Here is a 19,116-nt window from a genome sequence, read left to right on the forward strand (position 1 = left end):
AACTCTTAATGCCTTTTTGGCTATATAGTTACAGTGGGCTCTAGCACTTAGATCATTAGAGATGAGTACTCCAAGGTCCCTGACAGAGCTTGGATCATCAACAAGGTCTTGACTATTCAACTTGTATTTTATTTTCTGATTTTTTTTGCCAATATGTAAGACAGAGTATTTATTTGTTGAGATTTGAAGTTGCCATTTGTTTGACCATTCTGATACATAGTCGAGATCTTTCTGAAGGGTAGCAGTATTGTCTGTGGTGTTGAACAGCTTTACATCATCGGCAAAGAGAGCTACTTCATCCTTCTAAAAACAGGATGTTTTCCGGTTTGCTCTTATGCCCTTCCTTTTCCATTGACCCTTAGCTGAACGTGTGCCGTTCGGCTTCCTGCCTGGAAATTTGAACTGCAATAAAACTTTCCATGAAGCCGTTTTAGGAAGTTTCCTTACAGCTTTCTCCCAAAGCGTTGAGCTACCGCTTGGCTGCTGGCATCCCCAGACGGAGTAAGCGACAATGCGTGTGGCATCACGTCTGCATGAAAAGGGGAATCAACGGCATGCCCGCATTTTAAAAAGATGGAGAGAGGTCATTCCTGTCATTTACGGGATGATGACATTGCTAAAAGGAAATGTATTAAATGGGCAAAGCAAAAAGTTGTGGTTGCAACTGCATTTTGTTTTTCTGGGGTGGGGGGTGGGGATAGAAATAGTCATCCTTACACTATTTCTCATCCCCCAAGTCCCCATATAATTGCAAACAGTGAGCAGACTATGCTTATGTCCAGCCTGATGAATTAAAAACAAATAAATAAAGAGAAGAACAAGGGCTTAGTTGAAACAAGATTTTATTTTGTCTCTAAAAAAAAAAAAATTATCTCCACCCTTTCTAGGGAAATCAAGTGCTGATACTAGTGAGCTGAAAGACACGAATCAGGGATTCCAACCACGAGGGTGTGAATGGCTCTCAAACCACACTTTGGAAGGCTCAAAGATGGGCAAAGAAGGAAGCCACAAAGAAGACACAAAGGGAGACGCCTAGAATTGCCCTAAAACGTACAATCGAGAGTTTTGCCACCCAGCTAGGATAGGGTGAGAATTAGATAAGTGAGCGTTTGTCGTGCGGCATTAAGTTTTAGCTTAGGAATAGGAGAGATTTCCCTGCTGTTGCATCCTCTAATAGGCCTGCATTTATTCCTGGTCTTCTCACTTTTCATAATTGTAGTAGAAGTTCTGGAGAAGGTTAGTTTCCTTCAATCTGAGGAGAAGAAGGAGGAGGAGAAAGAGAAGGAGAGGAAGAAGAAGAAGAAGAAGAAGAAGAAAGAAAAAGAAAAGAAGGAGGAGGAGAAGAGGAGAAGGAGGAGGAGGAGGAGGAAGGAGAAGGAGAAGAAGAGGAAGAAGAAGAAGAAGAAGAGGAGGAGGAAGAAGAAGGAGATGGAGAAGAAGAAGGAGGAGAAGAAGAAGAGAAGGAGGAGGAGGAGGAAGAAGAAGAAGAAGGGGAAGAAGAAGTAGAAGAGGAGGAGGAGGAGGGAGGAGGAGGAGGAAGAGGAGGAAGAAGAAGAAGAAGAAGAAGAAGAAGAAGAAGAAGAAGAAGAAGAAGAAGAGAAGGAGGAGGAGGAAGAAGAAGGAGAAGGAGAAGAAGAGGAAGAAGAAGAAGAAGAGGAGGAGGAGGAGGAAGAAGAAGGAGATGGAGAAGAAGGAGGAGAAGAAGAGAAGGAGGAGGAGGAAGAAGAAGAAGAAGGGGAAGAAGAAGTAGAAGAGGAGGAGGAGGGAGGAGGAGGAGGAGGAGGAAGAAGAAGAAGAAGAAGAAGAAGAAGAAGAAGAAGAAGAAGAAGAAGAAGAAGAAGAAGAAGAAGAAGAAGAAGAAGAAGAAGAAGAAGAAGAAGAAGAAAAATAAGTTAATTTATCTTTCCCAAAACCCATTCACTCCACTCAGGTTTGGATATCAAAATATGGCTGAGCAGTAGAATCTCGAGTATAAACTCCAATGAGTTTTTCGGGGATTTGGTTGTTATTAGGTTTATGAACTGGATTGATTTGTTTATTGCAATTGTTTTTCTTTACCATGGATATATTGTATAATTTTGCTGAAAGGTACAGCGAATCTTAATTATTTGGTGCAGTATAAAAGTATAATTAAGACTGCTATTAGTTATGGCAATGATAACAACAAGAACAATAGGCAAATTATGTCATTTGCATTATTTGCAGGTGCCTAGTGTATTTCTATATTTATGCAACACTTAATTACTTCAAATGCTACCATTTAAACAGCAATAGCAATAGCATTATAAAAAGCATGACATTATTAAAATGACAGCATAAGTTGAGATTTATAAACACATAAGTTATGCTCTGATGAAGCTTTTTGTCTGAAACAAAAGTGATTCTGCGCTATTAACATATTTAATGCAAAGGAATTCAGCTAAACAGATCTGAAGAAATGACTTGCCTTTATTATTAATGTTAAGTTAAATCAGTATCATTAATTAATGATTCAATTAATAACACTGAATTGGGGGTTATTGGACTATATCTGGAAGGTCACAAATAATCAGTGGCTGAAGCGGAAGAATAATTTTCAATCTGTAATTTTCAATCTGTAATTTTCAATCTATAATTTTCAATCTGTAATTTTCAATCTATAATTTTCAATCTATGTTCAACTCTTAATTGTCACCCCAAATATCAAAATTGTCTAGAAATTGGGGTAGGGAACAAGTGGGGGAGGAGGAAGGAAAAAAAACCCAGAAAGGAATATTTTGATATAAAAACCAGTAGAACAAAGTTCTCTCATCACTTTATGGAGAAAAGAAAGGGTCATCAACTCAGAAGGGAAGAAGAGTTTTGAGGACCTATTTATGCTCTTGGATTTTTTTGACGCTCCCTTACATCCCTTCGTCCCCACCGAATCAAGGATTCTGGGGCTAGCCGAGCTGAGATTTACCTCTGTGGCTTCTACCGGGATGCCTTCTTCTCCTATCCCAGCAGGTTGGTCTTCGTGTTGATTGGGATGAAGTTCATCCTACAGAACACACAAGAACAGACCAAGGTATCACCAGATGCCACAAAAGACCAGAAGTTAGGGTTCCCATTCTGGCTAGATTCTAGATGTGTAAATGTGTGTTAGATTTTGGCAGCAGGAATTCAAACCCAGAAAGCACACACAGATGTCAGCAGGATTCATTACCTTCGTTATATACATAATAAGATGCGTAAAATGTACAATACCCATAGTAGATTCTTCCAATGTAACGCAAGCAAAACAGAAGCAGCAGCTTCAGAGCTCAGAGCAGAAAGGTTTTTAGTTTAGAGCGGAGAGCACAGAGCTAAGCCACACCCAGACTACTTCTAGTTTCACTTTCCAATTCAGCTGCCATTGGCTAGTCTCTTGCCATGCCTATTCATTGCCTGACTTTGCTACTAAGCGCTATTCCAGCTCATGAATATACTCTCACAATGTGTATGGAGATTCTCAATCATCCAAGTCATGGTTGTCCCAAAGGTGCTTTTTCAAGAGGCAACTGGACTTTCTGTTTTTTTTCTTTGAAGATGTTTCACTTCTCATCCTAGAAGCTTCTTCAGCTCTCACTGGATGGTGATTCCTCACCCATCCAGTCAGAGCTGAAGAAGTGTCATGCCCTTGTTGGAGTCTGATTCTGAGGGGGAGATTGAGGAGTTGACAGGGAGCGGGAGTATGGCTCCGGTGGCTGTGGAAGAAACAGGGAAGAGCACAGTCCGGCTGAGCAGGGAGGAACAGAGAAGGGAGCAATGTGGCTTATGGGAGAGGAAAAGGCCTTGATCCCTTTCATTAGTTGCAGCTGGGAGAACAGGATATAAGAGGAGCATTTTAAATAGCTCTTTGCTGGAAGCAAAGGGTACTTTATCTTGGTTGAGGCTTATCTGGGTTTTGGCATTCTCCCAATTGTGGTTGCTGCGTTATCTTGTGGAAGTCTGCAATTTATCATCCTGGCCTGCCGTATTAATGACTCCAGTGTGATTTGTGTTGGTATTTTTATTTCTAATTATTTTTACTTTTGGTTTGGACTGCATTTACTCTCTTTATAGACTGTTTTTGGAAGAATTTGATATCAAGTTGATGATAATTGGACATTGGGGCCCAAGTTGGAGGCATTAAAGGAAATTTATTCTACTTGTGTGACTGTGTTATTTTTGTGTCACACCCCAGGTCATCACAAGAAGCTTCTAGGATGAGAAGCAAAACGTCTTCAAAGAAAAAAAACAGAAAGTCCAGTTGCCTCTTGAAAAAACACCTTCCAGATGTGTATGGACTACAGTTCCCAGATTGCTCAGCAAGGGTTGAGTGCGTACATCTGGAACCAAATGCTGGACTGAGAGGACCCATGAAGACTGTTCTTCTGTCCAAAAGGACCAGGCACATAGCCTTTAAAGACTGAAAGACTTACTCAAGTTGAATACTATTTGCTATATCATACAGTTTTTCTCTGGTGCAGACATACAATCAGTGCAAATATAATCTTCCATCCCGTCCTTGCTGAATTTCAAACTTGGTTTTTGGCCGTTCCTCTGGATACAAACTGGTCTCTTGATTCCTTCTGGGTTGGTTTTTTTAAAATTTTTCTTTCCCATACGACTACATGGAGTTAATTGTTTAAATTTAGGGGTGTAAACTAAGAAAGCCATTGATGTAGCTCTTTCCCTTACAATTCCCGGTCCTGCCTCCTCGCCAACAATTTATCCATGAATGAAGGCAAGCAAATGTTTAGATACAAACAATTGTCTGTCTGCTTCCTTGGCCAGGAGGAAAACTTCAAGCTCATCTCTAATTATGAATGGTGGCTTAAGAAACACATCCTCTGTTTGTTTCTCTTGGATCTGCATCCCTCATCATGATTTCATGCCTCTGACTCATTTTCTATTTTTAACCAGGCAGGAAAGGAGCATCTTGAGTTCTTGTTTCTCTTCTTTTCTTTCTGAACTGGAGCACAATTACAGGAAGAAGACGTGTTGGGCTGTGTGTTCCTTCTCTCCCCAAGCAATATAAATCTGACAACTTTGATTGATTGAAAGGCACAAAACCTGGATGCCGCCACTCTCAAAATCAAGAACGCTGACCCAAAGCCAACCAGCCTAATGTGTTTAGAACCGTCTCATTTTTCAGAATACTCCCTACTCAACCAAAAGATAATTTCTGGGCATGGAATCCTACGCCTAGTAATGGATTTGAAAAACTTTTAAAGAATTCCTATGAGATTAGAGGTCCTTCTCTAAATAGTTTGTCATTTTGTGGAGGGAAGTTATTCTTGGTCCCTAAACAGTAACAAAACTCCAGCATCAATGTCCATTGTGGATTCTCCGTTGTGCTTATCAATGCCCCATAACTGGCTTTGGTGGAAAATGAGATGCTGCACTGGAAGTCTTCAAAATGAACCAAATATTCACTAGCTGCATCTCTATATATTCTGTTGTTCCTCATTTTTGAGGTATATTTGCTGTATCTACTGCCTATTTTACAGTTCTTAATGGGTCAAAATAACCTTTTGGTCATTGAATTGAATTGAATTTTGTCATTGTACATATATACACAGTATACATACAACGAAATTCACATAACGCCCAGAGACCAGATTCAACAGGCACACACATGACTGTTATGTCTCCTCTTGGAAATTCAAACGAACAAACACAAAGCAGCCGTTTCACAATCAAATCAAACTGAAGGAAAATAACAAGATAACGGCTGGCAGAAACTGTTAGGACTCCCCTTCAAAATTCAAACAAACAGAGATCTCTTTGCAGTAACGTCCTCATTCAAAATAGTCATTTTGTTTCTGGCAAAAGGCACCAGCTCAGCTGTGTCCTTTTATACCCATTAAGGCAACGTGCTAATTAACTGGCTTGCCCTTCAGATTAACGTTTCCTGGTTCTGACATCAATCCACGATCTAACAGTCTTTAGATTCAAAACTCCTAACAGGACCGATCCTTCCAATCACAACACATGACAATCCCCAAACACCTCCCCACCTGCCTATATTCCCCACTCCCTAAAAACACACAAGCATCCACACAACAGACCAAGTAATAGTGTCCAACAGCTCACTGATGGTGGTCCTTAAGTTCACTGTTAAGTGCAATTATAGCTCTGGGATAAAAACTATTCAGAAAACATGTGGTCTGAATTTTAATTGTTCTGTATCTTCTGCTAGAAGGCCACAGTTCACAAAGATTGTAAGCAGGATGGAAAGTGTCTCTGAGAATGTTGTGCAACTTCCTCAAATAAGTTGGTGACTTTGAGAAGGGCAGGTTCACTAAGATATTTGGTCAGGGGTGGGATCAAAAAATCCCAGCAACCGGTTCGCTGCCCAGTTGCTGGGTGGGTGTGGCCATGGTGGGTGTGGCCTGCTGGAACTTCCAGAAGGGCCATTTTTTTACCTTCTCCAGGGTTCGAAGGCTTTAGACAGGAAATTGGAAGGCATTCCACTTCTTGAAATCTACCAACTTAAGATTTCCACCTTCTTGGAATTTCTTGATTGGGTAAACAAGTCACATGCAACATTTACAGCCTTTTTCAATGGGTCTGTGAGGGGAAATAACTATTTAACTTCCACCCATGCCTGGCAGTTTTCTACCTGGCAACCTTTCCCTTTCACTGGTCTGAAAGCCAAAAAAAAAATCAATCTAATTAAGAGGTAGGAAGGATGCTGTGGCGGAAGGTTAAAAACCCCATTCAACTGGATGGTTTTCCCCAGCAAATATCAGCACCTCTTACACTGGATTTGTCTCAGACACAAAATGTTAGGAACATGATAAGGCAGGAGTCTTCCAACTTGATAGCTTTAAGACTTGTGGACTTCAGCTTCCAGAATTCCTCCTCTAGTCATGTTAACTCAGGAATTCTGGAGTTGAAGTCCACAAGCAGGGGTGGGATTCAATTTTTTTAAACAACTGGTTCTGTGGGCATGGCTAGGTAGGTGTGGCAATGTGACTGGGTGGACGTGGCTTCTTCTTTTTTGCAGCACCCCCTGCCCACCCTGGTGCCCCTTTTTGCCTTCTGGGCCTCAGGGATGCCTCCTGGGGGAAGCAGTAAGACAGAGAGTGGGATCCTGGCACAGCTGATCATTGGAACAGCTGATCGTCGGGAGGGGAAAATAGCTTAAGGAGTAACTGGGCGGGGGAGACCACAGTCAGTGATGTCATACATGTGCGATAAGGACTGACTGGGAGGGGAGGGACGGGCCCAGCCGGGGCAGGATTTGCTGGTTCTCCGAATTGTGCAGAATCATAACAACCGGTTCTATAGAACCGGTTCAAACCGGTAGAATTCTACCCTGTCCACAAGTCTTAAACTTGCCAAGTTTGAAGACCCTTGTGATAAGGTCTCATTGGTGGAAATATCACACCTACCTTGCTGACCAGACCACTGGTGGTTACAACAGTCTCGGCTCCTTCCACTGTTTGCTTTGCCACTGTGTTGACGCTGGCCACCACAGTGTCTCCCACAAGACTGGCCTGTTCTTTGGTCTTCTCAGCAACTGTAGTCGAAGCAGAAAGAAGCTGAGAGGATGATTCACGATAAAGTGGAAGTCCCACTTCTTCAGATGTCATTGGAAGCTACTAAGATTATCGGGGATCTTTTTCATGGAGGTCACTTTTGAAAGGATCAGTGTCTTCCCTGGATTTTTGGAACCCAAGTCTGGGAGTCTTAAAACTAGCATTATTTTTTGGTGATCTCCACAAGCCCCAAAGTGTGTGTGGGAAGATTGTTCAGCCCTCATTGTGTACTTGCTGGAATTTTGAAGGGATTTTATGCCCACCCCAAAGACATGTCCAGTCTGCACCCATTTTCAGAATATAGAATGGCAAAGCCCTAAAAATGAAGTACAGAAGAAGATGCACAAGTCGATTGGGGAACAACATCTGGTCTTTCCCTCAGAAAAAGTTCTTGCGTTGACCTGCTAGAGCAGAGGTCTCCAAACTTGGCAACTTTAAGACTTGCGGACTTCAACTCCCAGAATTCCTCCAGCCAGCTGGAGGAATTCTGGGAGTTGAAGTCCGCAAGTCTTAAAGTTGCCAAGTTTGGAGACCTCTGAGCTAGAGAGATTCTAATGGATCATTTTCTCTCTCTGCCTTAGGATAAGCCAAGACGCTTTCCTTTTTTTGATGCCCAAAGAGATCTTTCAAGACCTCCTTTGTTCTCTCCATCAGTCATTTCCTTCTAGGACCATATGCTGGGAATTATTCCACAAACACGTGGCAAACTGTTTTGTGGTTTTGCACAAAGTGAAGGTGTAACTTTTGTCCACAAGCATAAATATGGGCCTTGGAAAAGAAACTGAAATGCTTTCTTTTCCAAGGATTTTTAGCCAGAAAATGGCAGGTAAATGTTAGCTCACGTTCAAGATTCAGCCACAAAATAATTGGCTTCCATCTGGTTTCTCTTGATGTGCAAATCCATTGGGGTATAACTTTGTTTTCTCTCTCAACTAAAAATAAATCACATTGTAGCATAATTTTTATTTGCTTTTGCTTTTATTGATTGACTGCAGCAAAGAAAGACAAAAAAAAAACTCATGCAGAAAGAAAGAATGAAAGAAGAAAGAAAGAAAAAGAAAAGAAGGAGGAGGAGGAGAATAAAAAGAAGAAAGCAAGAAAATAAGTTTATTGACTGACTGAAGCAAAGAAAGACAAGGAAAAACTTGTAAAGAAAGAAAGAAGAAAGAAAAAGAAAAGGAGGAGGAGGAGGAGGAGGAGAAGGAGGAGGAGAAGAAGAAGAAAAAGAAGAAGAAGAAGAAGAAGAAGAAGAAGAAGAAGAAGAAGAAGAAGAAGAAGAAGAAGAAGAAGAAGAAGAAGAAGAAGAAGAAGAAGAAGAAGAAGAAGAAGAAGAAGAAGAAGAAGAAGAAGAAGAAGAGAAACAAAATTTTATATGGGATACATTTTGCAAATATACAAGTTATATAATAAACATTTCATGGAACAATGGCCATATTTCATTACAACCATCCTTTAATAATCTATACTGATAACTGATTCCTCCAAAGCAAACAAAAATTATACTAATACCATCAACACTGGCAGACCTGGTGATACTGGGCCCTTATCTCCCTCTTTCCAATGTTGAAGAAAAAGCCACATTGTATGAACATTCATCATATTAGTAGATGGATCAATTTTTGGAAAATAAGTGAAGTCCCTTGCATTTATGCCATACATGGGTATAGGAAGACAGAAGAGGACATCATTAATTCAATCCAGAAAACCCAAAAGCGACTCCATTGGGCCAACTTTTGTGTAGCTCTTACCGGAAGTCACACTTTGAACCACTCCTTCTTTGGTTTTTGTGCCTGCAAAGAGAGAGGAGAGAGAGAGAGAGAGAGAGAGAGAGAGAAGGAGGAGAGGGAGGGAAGGAAGGAGGGAGGGAGGGAGGGAGAGGAACAGAGAGGGAGAGGGGCAGAGAGAGGAGACAGAAGAGAGGGAGAGGGAGGGAAGGAGAGGAGAGAGGAGAAAGGACAGGAGAGAGAGAGAGAGAGAGAGAGAAAGGGAGGGAGGGGGAGGGAGAGGAGAAAGGAGAGAGAGACAGAGAATAATTGATCAGTTTTGCTTTCAAAAACCATCCATTAAGATTTGCAGTGCTAGGGCAGCTTAGCAGAGAGTGAATCACCGGATAAAAAGGTCTTCAGTTTCCTTCTCTCAAGATGAATGTAGCACTTCAGACAAGTGGCCAGTTGAGTATCCATTCAAATACAAAGCCCACCAACAAAACAAGAGTTCAGGTGCAGCTTTTTTTTGTAATTCTTGCTGGGGAAGGGAGAAAAAGCTAGTAGGAAGATGGCCAAGATTACACATCAGTGCTCGACTTGGGTTGGTGGACAATGTTTTTCTACTCAAAGGGTTATTAGTCCCCCAAATTTGATTTAAAGTCAAGAACGGTTACAGGAACTGGGCTTGGCTAGTCTAGTGAAGAGAAGGACCAGGGGAGACAGGATAGCACTATTCCAATATTTGAGGGGCTGCCACAGAGAGGAGGAAGGGGTCAAGCTATTTTCTAAAGCACCTGAAGGCCAGACAAAGAATAATGGATGGAAACTGAACAAGGAGAGATTCAACCTGGAAATAAGGAGAAACTTTCTGACAGTGAGAACAATCAACCCATGGAACAGAAGTTGTCTTCAGACATTGTGGGAGCGCCTTCACTTGAGACTTTCAAGAAGAGATTGGACTGCCCTCTGTCCGAAACGGTGTAGGATCTCCTGCTTGGGCAAAGGAGTGGGTTGGACTAGATGATCTATAAGGTCCCTTCCAACTCTGATTATCTGTTAAATTTTAAGATGGGAAGAGCAAGAATCTTGGGCCACTACTAGCCTCTGGCCAGCAGACAGAAACAAGCAAACACATGGATAGATAGAATTCTTTATTGGCCAAGTGTGATTGGACACACAAGGAATTTATCTTGGTGCAGATGCTCTAAGTGGACATAAAAGAAAAGATACTTTTGCCATCTTCCTCTACCTTGGCCATTATTTTCCTAATTCATCCCTGTAAAGCCATCTCATGCCCAGTCAGCCTGTCCTCGTTCTCCTTCTTGTGCATGTGTGCGAAATATTCACGGCCATCCTACGGGATGGTCTGAAGCACCCATACTTCTGCTACTAGCATCTCTGCATCGGTTCACAGGATTTCGAAGACAGCACACTTTCCATTTCATGGTGTGTGGTTTTTTTTTTAAATGGATGTTTAGGGAAAGACGCCACCAAGGTGACGAAGGAAAAGCAAGGAGAACATCCAAAGAAACGCTCTTGCAAACCTGAGCTGCACTGCAGTCAAATTCCTTCCGGTCATTCAAATCAAAAAAGGGGAATTGGGGCTTAGTTTAGTTCAGGAGGGGCTGCATGCAACCATCCTTGACTTAGGTTTTTGGCTCAGACATCATCATCCAGATCATCTTTAAAAGCAAGCAGAAAAGGAGCGGCTAATTCCCCTGGGTTTACTTGGCATGGCGTTTGCAGAAAATCTCTCTCTCTTTTTTTTTTTTTGCAGATTCTTAGGCCTGAGAAGGTGGCTAGAAGTTCCCAGTTCCTTAATTCTAAATTCCTGTCTCTTGGATCTCTCTCTGGTTAGCGATTCTTTTAGTTCTAATAGAAGCAGACAATGCGGGAGTCCTTGGCAAGCAACATCTGTTTGATCCTTGCCACTGTCCTCTCTCGTTGCAATGACTCAACATTATTGGAGCTTGTTTATAGTCAACAGGAGTCACGGGGTGGAGAAGGGGGAGGCTGGGAGAACACAGGGGAAGAAAATCTCATAAAGGCAAGGAGATCTTCCCTGCTAATTGAACTGCAAAACACAGTGCCAAATTTGAACAGTTGGTGCCAGGGACTCTCGCCTGCTAGATTTCCAGACTGGAAAAAGGACTCACAACAACGAATGTCAATCAGGCTGCAAACATTATTTGCCTTTACTGATCTTTTGCTAAGGGTTTCTGTACAAATTTATTGGGCTCTGAAAGCTTATTCCATAGTAACAGCAAATGTTTTTAAAAAAAAATGAAATGGATTTGAGTGCTGTCAGCAAGTACTGCAATATGGTTAGATAGAACTGTTTAATTACATTTATGCATTGAGTCATGTATTTATTATGTAAATATATATCTATATCTATCTATCAATCTATATCCATATCCATCTATATCTATATCTATATATCTGGTATTCAGCTTTGTTCGGGTATTTTCCCACGTCATTATAGTTGTGCTTTTAAAGTTGTAGCAACGTTTCGGCAGAATCTCATCTGCCATCATCAGGCTTCTGTATTGGGTTCGTCTGTGAGTCAACTTTAAAAGAATGCTATAATGACGTGGGAAAATACCCAAACAAGGCTGAATACCATACATATAAATACCCGCGAAAACTTAAGAAAACATCTATATCTATATCTATATCTGTATCTGTATCTGTATCTGTATCTGTATCTGTATCTGTATCTGTATCTGTATCTGTATCTATATCTATCTATCATATCTATCTATCATCTATCTATCTATCTATCTATCTATCTATCTATCTATCTATCTATCTATCTATCATCTATCATCTATCTATGTGCCCCTTCTACTCAAACAACTCTGGGTATGTAGCCCAACAAAAGCACAAAAACATGCATGTAAAATTTAGAAAAGTCAAAACATGCCAGCTAGAAATAACCATCTTTAACCTGGGGGGTGAGGGAAATACATAAATTGGATTCTACTTCACTAAAGCCTCAGAAAAGAACCAGGTTTTTTAAAGGACTTCTGAATGGCCAACAAGTTTGGGGTCATGTAAAATTCAGGGAAGAGAATGTTCTACTGTCAGTCCACTGGTTGTGTTTCTGGATCAAGGAGGGTTCTGTAAGGTGAGCATCTCACAAGGTGGACCTTCGTAACATGTCCTACCACATGAGGAGAGAGGGCAGGTGTGTCTCCTCTTATCTCTTGACCTCGTCAGACGCATCTGCCAACCTCTGCATTCACCCAACAGAGCCTGAGGAACCCAGAAGACTCAGAGAAGAAGAAATAGAGACAACTTTGCTCTCCTTTGGTGAAACTGGTCTGCACACGCGAGCCAAAAAACATCAAAATAAAATTCCCTCAAAAAACATCAAAATAAAATTCAAGAAAAAAGACATCATGACATCTTAATAGGACTGTGCTAAAGCTCCACCTGCAAACTTTGGTAACGCTTCGTGCTGTTTTGGGGTTGGAGTGCCAAGAGAGACTTCATACACATTTAATCTGGTTGTATAAAAAATTGGGAATTTATTATAGGTGATAGGAATTTACTATAAGTAGATACTCTTGTATCGATGCATACACAGTAATATAATATACAGAGATATGGGCCAATAATTTAATATTTCTAGACTGCCTTTGTTGGCCTAAATAATTTTCTGCCTCCAATATGGCTGACAGCAAAATATCAAACTGTTGTAACTCTTTGGAATGTGTTAAAAGGAAGCAGTTTAAGCCCCGAGGACACTTTAAAAACAATTTTGTTTTAAAACTTCCCCATCTCCAGCACATGGCCCTGGGATATCCAGCTGTTCTCCCTCTCAAGCATTAACCAGGTTTGGCTCTGCTTAGATTTTTTTTTTGAGTTCAGCCAAAGTTGGCTAGAAACTAACCGCTACCCAGGAAAAATTCTACCTGCTAAAAATCCCTTCTCTTCCACTGGATTTTTTTTTTTATAAATGGAAAACCTACGTCTCTTAGCTGTGATTGAGGGAGACCAATTAACCAGGCGGAAACGTGATTCCAGTGAATTGAAATCAAAGGAAGCCCAGTACATTTATTTAAGGACCAAAGTAAACTCCCCTCCAAGTTTCCTTGGAGATGTCACAGTGAGGACAGGACCTAACTCTGAAATAGTCTTGGATGCGGGAGTTGAAGTCCACAAGTGACGTTCCAATTAAATTGATTTATTACTATGCAGAGAAATGTACTCAACTAATGGTTAGCACTATTTTGGCACTAACTAAGGGTCAGCAGAATTCAAGAGGGGTTGGCTTTGTTCATTTGTGGCTATGTAGCAATTCTAGGCTAGTTCCTCTTTTGACTCCACCCTCAGGTTCTGCCACTCCTTCCCTTACACCTTCCTAGCTGTGTTTTGCTCGGGGGTGTAGTCCCTAAGCAGGAGACTACAGGTTCAGATTCTCCACATTGAAATTGTAATCAATGTAATCTGCACAACCAAAGAGGGTGGATCAAAGAAGTTCCTGTTTGGTTGATTAATTCTGCTTTATTCTGCTTCAGATTTTTGATGCTGATAGTTTTGCATTGGCGGAGCAGGGAGGAGCCAGTTGTTATACTGAAAAGAAAACTTTCTATTGCCTATCATGATGCTGAGTATCTTTTGACATTTGCTACAGACATTGTATGGATGGCTTCAGTGGACAATTTGGAGAAGGCTTTCAGGAGAAGTGGAGGGGGAGAGAGAGAGAGAGAGAGAGAGAGAGAGAGAGAGAGAGAGAGAGATGGATGGAAATACCGTGAAGTAAAGAGAGAAGGGTGGAGCTGCCTATTAATCTGGAAATTAAGGTGGGGTGTTTGTTTTCAGATGAAGGGCGATGTTGTTGGGATATAATCAGGCTTTAAAAGCACAGCAAAGAGATGACACTATCCCAATTTCATCCCTTTTTCCTGCTTTCTTTTCCAAAATTTGTCCCTTGCAGGTCCAACTTTTAAGGCTGAGTCTGCAGCCTCAGGAGAAATTGAATTTAGAGGAATATCTGCAGGAACATCGAAGCATTTCTTCTGAGGTTTCCCTGCAAGCTCAGGCTTACGTGTGAGTTGTAAGTTTTTTGTTTTGTTTTTTAAAAAAAAGCTTAACAGGAATTATCCATGCTGGGATGAAATGGGAAGGTCACAAGAAAGAAAGGGGAGACAATTCTGTATTTATGAACGGGAAAATGCTGGTCAAAGTATTCTACAACTGCACCCCAGGAAATGAAGGAAAGGAAAGAGGGAGGGAGAAGAAAGAAGGAGGGAGTTTATGTGGCAATTTTTAAAAAAGCCATTTTCATTGGCAGATAAAGGATTATCAATGTTTCTGAATTTGATGTGAATGAACATTTGTGCAATAGAAAAACCGAGGACTTGAGATTCAGGGTGATGCAACCTCTTATTTTATTTTCAGATAACTGCCTGATGATGTTTCCAAGCTAAAGTGACGGATTTAAATAGTTATTTATTACGCGAAGGAACATTGGTCGTCCCTTCTTATCAGAATTAAGCCAGAGGGGAGTTTACTGCCACCAGGAACTGCAGCTTATGACTCTGGTATATTGGCTGGATGCAGGATTTGTTCTGGCTACATCCGTGTCCAAATTAGATCCCAGAATTAATCAGTGGAACAGCAGAAGTTGTCGATGCTCCACCACTGGAGGTTTTCAAAAACAGCTCGGACAACCATTTCTCCAGAATGGTATAGTGTCTCCTGCTTGACGAGGTTCCTTCCAATTCTCTTATACTGCATTTTTTTAAAAAAAATTCAGGTTCTGTTAAGCCCCAGAAACCAGAGGACACTGCAGGGCTGATGGATCACTCAAGCGTAGAAGTATGATTAACTTCGATTCTGACTGGCTCAAGGTGGACTCAGCCTTCCGTCCTTCCCAGGTGGGTAAAACGAGGAGCCAGATTGTTGGGGGCAAGAGGCTGACTCTGTAAACTGCTTAGAGAGGGCTGTAAAGCACTGTGAAGCAGTAAATAAGTCTAAGTGCTATTACTATCTTCCTTCCTTCCTTCCTTCCTTCCTTCCTTCCTTCCTTCCTTCCTTCCTTCCTTCCTTCCTTCCTTCCTCCCTCCCTCCCTCCCTTCCTTCCTTCCTTCCTTCCTCCCTCCCTCCCTCTCTTGCTCCCCTCCTACTAAATGTTCACTCAGCCTTCCATCCTTCCGAGGCCGGTAAAACGAGGACCCAGATTGCTGGGGCGATATGCTGACTCTGTAAACTGCTTAGAGAGCGCTGTAAAGCACCGTGAAGCGGTATTCCATCCATCCGAGGTGGGTAAAATGAGGACCCAGATCATTGAGGGACAATAGGTTGACCCTGTAAACTGCTGAGAGAGGGAGGATTGTAGAGAGCACTATGAAGCTGCATGCAAGTGCTGTTTGCTAGTGCTATTAGGAGCTCTTCTTTGATGGCCACCATAAAATAAGGAACAATGCCAGGGAATTCGGAGCAAAATAACGGATGGAAGAATTGCACAGTGAAATAGTTGGGGGAGAAAATAAAATATATATCGGGTGCAGCTCTTAACTGATAATGCCATTCAGTTTCTGGGAGTCAGCCAAAAGAGATTTCACTTCACTGAGAGCGTTTTCACCCTCCCTTCCCCAGAGGAGCTGCATAGAGACTGAACGTAAGAAGGGAAGGCTGAGAAATCATTTGGAAAGACAATTTTTTTGATCTTCAGTTAGTGCCTTTTTGTGTTTTATTCTCACAAAAAGTCTTTGGGGAAGGGGAAAGTTGCCAGATATGACCCAGGCCCAAGGTGCCTCACCATTCACCATCTGCCTGGCGTAGCCCTACGGCAAGAGGGTGGCAAATAAATTTAAAACTAAAAAATAAATACATTCACAGCCAAACTTTTATTTGCCTCTAGTTTTTCTTCCCCAAAACAATTCTCCAACCAAGGCAGAAAAGATTTGTCTCACATAAACCACCCTCCCTCCCTCCCTCCCTTTCTTGGTTTTGCAGACTTCTCTGGAACTCAGAGCAACTAATAGATCAAACTGGAGTTTTCAACAGAATAAATTTTATAAGAGAAGGAGAAAAGGACATGCACAGACTACTCTTTCCTAGCAGGATGACTTCAAATTATTCAGAAATACAAATTCCCATATTGACAGTCCCCTACTGGTGAACCCAGGGGTGAGGGGGGGATTAGTAAGGTGGCATTCTGCAGGGAAAGCAATCCTTCCTTCCTTCCTTCCTTCCTTCCTTCCTTCCTTCCTTCCTTCCTTCCTTCCTTCCCTGCTTCCTCCCTCCCTCCATCTCACCTTCCTTCCTTCCTTCCTTCCTTCCTTCCTTCCTTCCTTCCTTCCTTCCTTTCTCCCTCCCTCCCTCCCTCCCTCCCTCCCTTCCTTCCTCTCTCTCTCTCTCTCTCTCTCTCCTTTTTTCATGAGAGAACCTTCCCTCATCCTTTCCTTCCTCTCATCTCAGGAGCCTCACTCTGCAAGGTCACCCCAACTGCAGATTTCTTTTGACGCCGGGGACTGCAGAGCTGGCTGCCTGTGCCGAAGGGACGTGGTTCAAACCTACCTACGTACATCACCCCTTCTTTGGTCTTCTCCGCTGCTTCGGTGACCCCCTGCTTGGTCTTCTCAGCTGCGGCCACCACTCCCTCCTTCGCAATGGAGAAGCCCTTTTTAAAGACATCCATGGTGCCTGTCCTTGGCAATAGTGTTGCTGGGGATGGGAGCCTTCCTCCTGCTTGCTCTGTGCAGCTTCCTCTTCTGGAGGCACCCCTGCTCTTACTTCTCTGCCAGATGCAGGGTTGGGTGAGTGGCTCGTCCTTCCTGGCTCTTATTCAGGCAGCCATCATCAGAGGGCAGCCAATGCCTGAGAGACACTGATGCTGAAATATTAATGGCATGGATTAGCCTGTAAGGTTTTAGAGAGAGAAGCGGCAGAGAAAAGGAGGGACGAGGGGGGGGGGGAGAGGAGGAGGGAATTAAGGTAAGTGAGAGGCTTGGTTTGGAAAAGCTCCAGGAGATGTTCTGATGCCCTTTCAAGAGCTGCAGCAATGCTTACTCAAGGTCACACAGTCTACGACTGGGGGGGTTCTCCGAACTGCACAGAATCTTAGCTCGGGGCTCTCCCGAAACCCCTGCGAGCCCCCAGCAGTCCCACCCCTGGAAACCATCCAACCATCACACCTTTCAAGGAGGGTTTAATCTAGCCAGCCTTGGGCTGCAAGGTAGCTAGCTCTTTGTGAACCTCAAGCAAATAAGAGTTATCAGAAATAAATTTGGGCTTGTGTGTGTGTGTGTGTGTGTGTGTGTGTGTGTACGTAGGTACGTATGTATGTATGCATGTATACAGGATAAATGGCTATGTAAAGAAAAGGAATATGAAATTGAGTTTTTTTGGTTTTGCTTAAAGAAAAGAAAACCTATATTAAAAATATCCCTTTCTTTTCCTTTTTACAGTAACTTATTAAAAAAATATAAGCTCTCCGAAGAACATTTGAGCGTGGCTTAACTCAAATACACCTCTTACCTTATTAGTGGAGCATACCATACTTAGGACAGGTAGCATGACTGCAAGCCATTTGGAAACATTTTCCTGATCTAGAAATTTTCAGAAATGATGAGAGAGTGAGAGAGAGAGAGAGAGAAAGAGAGAGAGAAAGTGTGTGTGAGAGAGAGAGAGAAAGAGAGAGAGAAAGAGAGAGAATGAGAAAGAGAAAGAGAGAGAAAGAGAAAAAGAGAAAGAGAGAGAAAGAGAGAGAGATGGAGAGAAAGAGAAAGAGAGAAAAAGAGAGAGAAAGAGAGAGAGAGACAGAGAGAGAGAAAGAGAGAGAGAGAGAGAGAGAGAGACAGAGAGAGAGAAAGAGAGAGAGAGAGAGAGAGAAGGCTTTTGTATCAATTTATTATATAAGGGATGACTTACTATTTTTCTCCATTTTAGGTGGAAGATCAAGTAATTCAGTACAAATGACAAGGAGGTACGAAAAAAAAAAACCCAGGTGTGGCCAGAGAAAGAATGCAATCCTTATCAAAAGCAAGTGCCTCCTCATAAACCTATGTGATTAACTGATAGATCTTATGCCATCAAGCCAGGGCTGACTCTTAGTGATCACACAGACTTCCTCCAGGAAAATATAGGCAAGGCAAATACAATGCTAAAACCCACATGCTGTTGTACAAGGAGGCCTTTGCGTTACTGAGATGTCACCTGGAATTGAAGTTCCCGGATTATAACAGAGAGAAATAATTTAGAAAAACTGCTAAGGGAAAATAGCTGTTTCGACAATAGATACATACAGCCAAATCATTTTTGAAAAATGCAGATTGGGAAAAAGAACTGAGAAACAACCCCCCCCCCCCAAAAAAAAGCTAACAAGGGGTAAAAAAATCAGATCAACTATGTCCCTCCATTAAATTATCACATCGTTTGAAATCCCTGGATAAAGAGGAGAGGCACCCGCCTGAGTTCTCGCTGAGTGTCCTTCTTCATGTTTGCCCTTGAAAATGCAGGTTGTTAGCAGCTTCCCAGAGAAAGGGGGAAGGGAATGAACGCAAGGAGGAGAAAACCCTTTCATCATAACTGAGGCCTGGTCAACGGCAATAAATCAATTGCTGCAATGCAGCATAAATCAAAATTTTGTTCAGTCCTTGCAGGGATGATCAGTGTGGATTCCTTACCTGAAATCCAGGAAAGGGAAAAAAAATAAAAACCCGTTTAAGAACAGGCTCTGGGCTATACTGTGAAGCAGTGGAAACGAAGGCTGCTTAAGGTAGCCTTCTCCCAACGTAGCTTTTCCTGGGTGCCTTGCCTAGTACCCCAACCAGCTTGGACGTTGGATGGAGAAGCTGAAATCCAAGGACCTCTTCAAGCGGAACGTGACTCATGGTGACTTCTGGAGCAAGTCGCCCCCAAAGGGG

General features: G+C 42.2%; 1 protein-coding gene across 1 annotated transcript; it reads right to left on the reverse strand.

Annotated features, from left to right (window-relative positions):
* Positions 1-825: 825 nt before the first annotated feature.
* On the reverse strand, positions 826-17,084 carry SNCG (synuclein gamma). The gene is made up of 5 exons (XM_087932217.1): positions 16,769-17,084; positions 9,278-9,319; positions 7,383-7,510; positions 2,942-3,019; positions 826-1,252 (listed from the first exon to the last, which is right to left on the reverse strand). The coding sequence occupies exons 1-5, from the start codon at positions 16,887-16,889 to the stop codon at positions 1,238-1,240; spliced, it is 384 nt and encodes a 127-aa protein (XP_087788343.1). The 5' UTR covers positions 16,890-17,084; the 3' UTR covers positions 826-1,237.
* Between the last annotated feature and the right edge of the window lie 2,032 nt (positions 17,085-19,116).

This window comes from Pseudonaja textilis, chromosome 4 (assembly GCF_049901715.1).
Source record: "Pseudonaja textilis isolate UNSWEBS1 chromosome 4, rPseTex1.2, whole genome shotgun sequence".
In the NCBI taxonomy this organism is placed as follows: domain Eukaryota; kingdom Metazoa; phylum Chordata; class Lepidosauria; order Squamata; family Elapidae; genus Pseudonaja; species Pseudonaja textilis.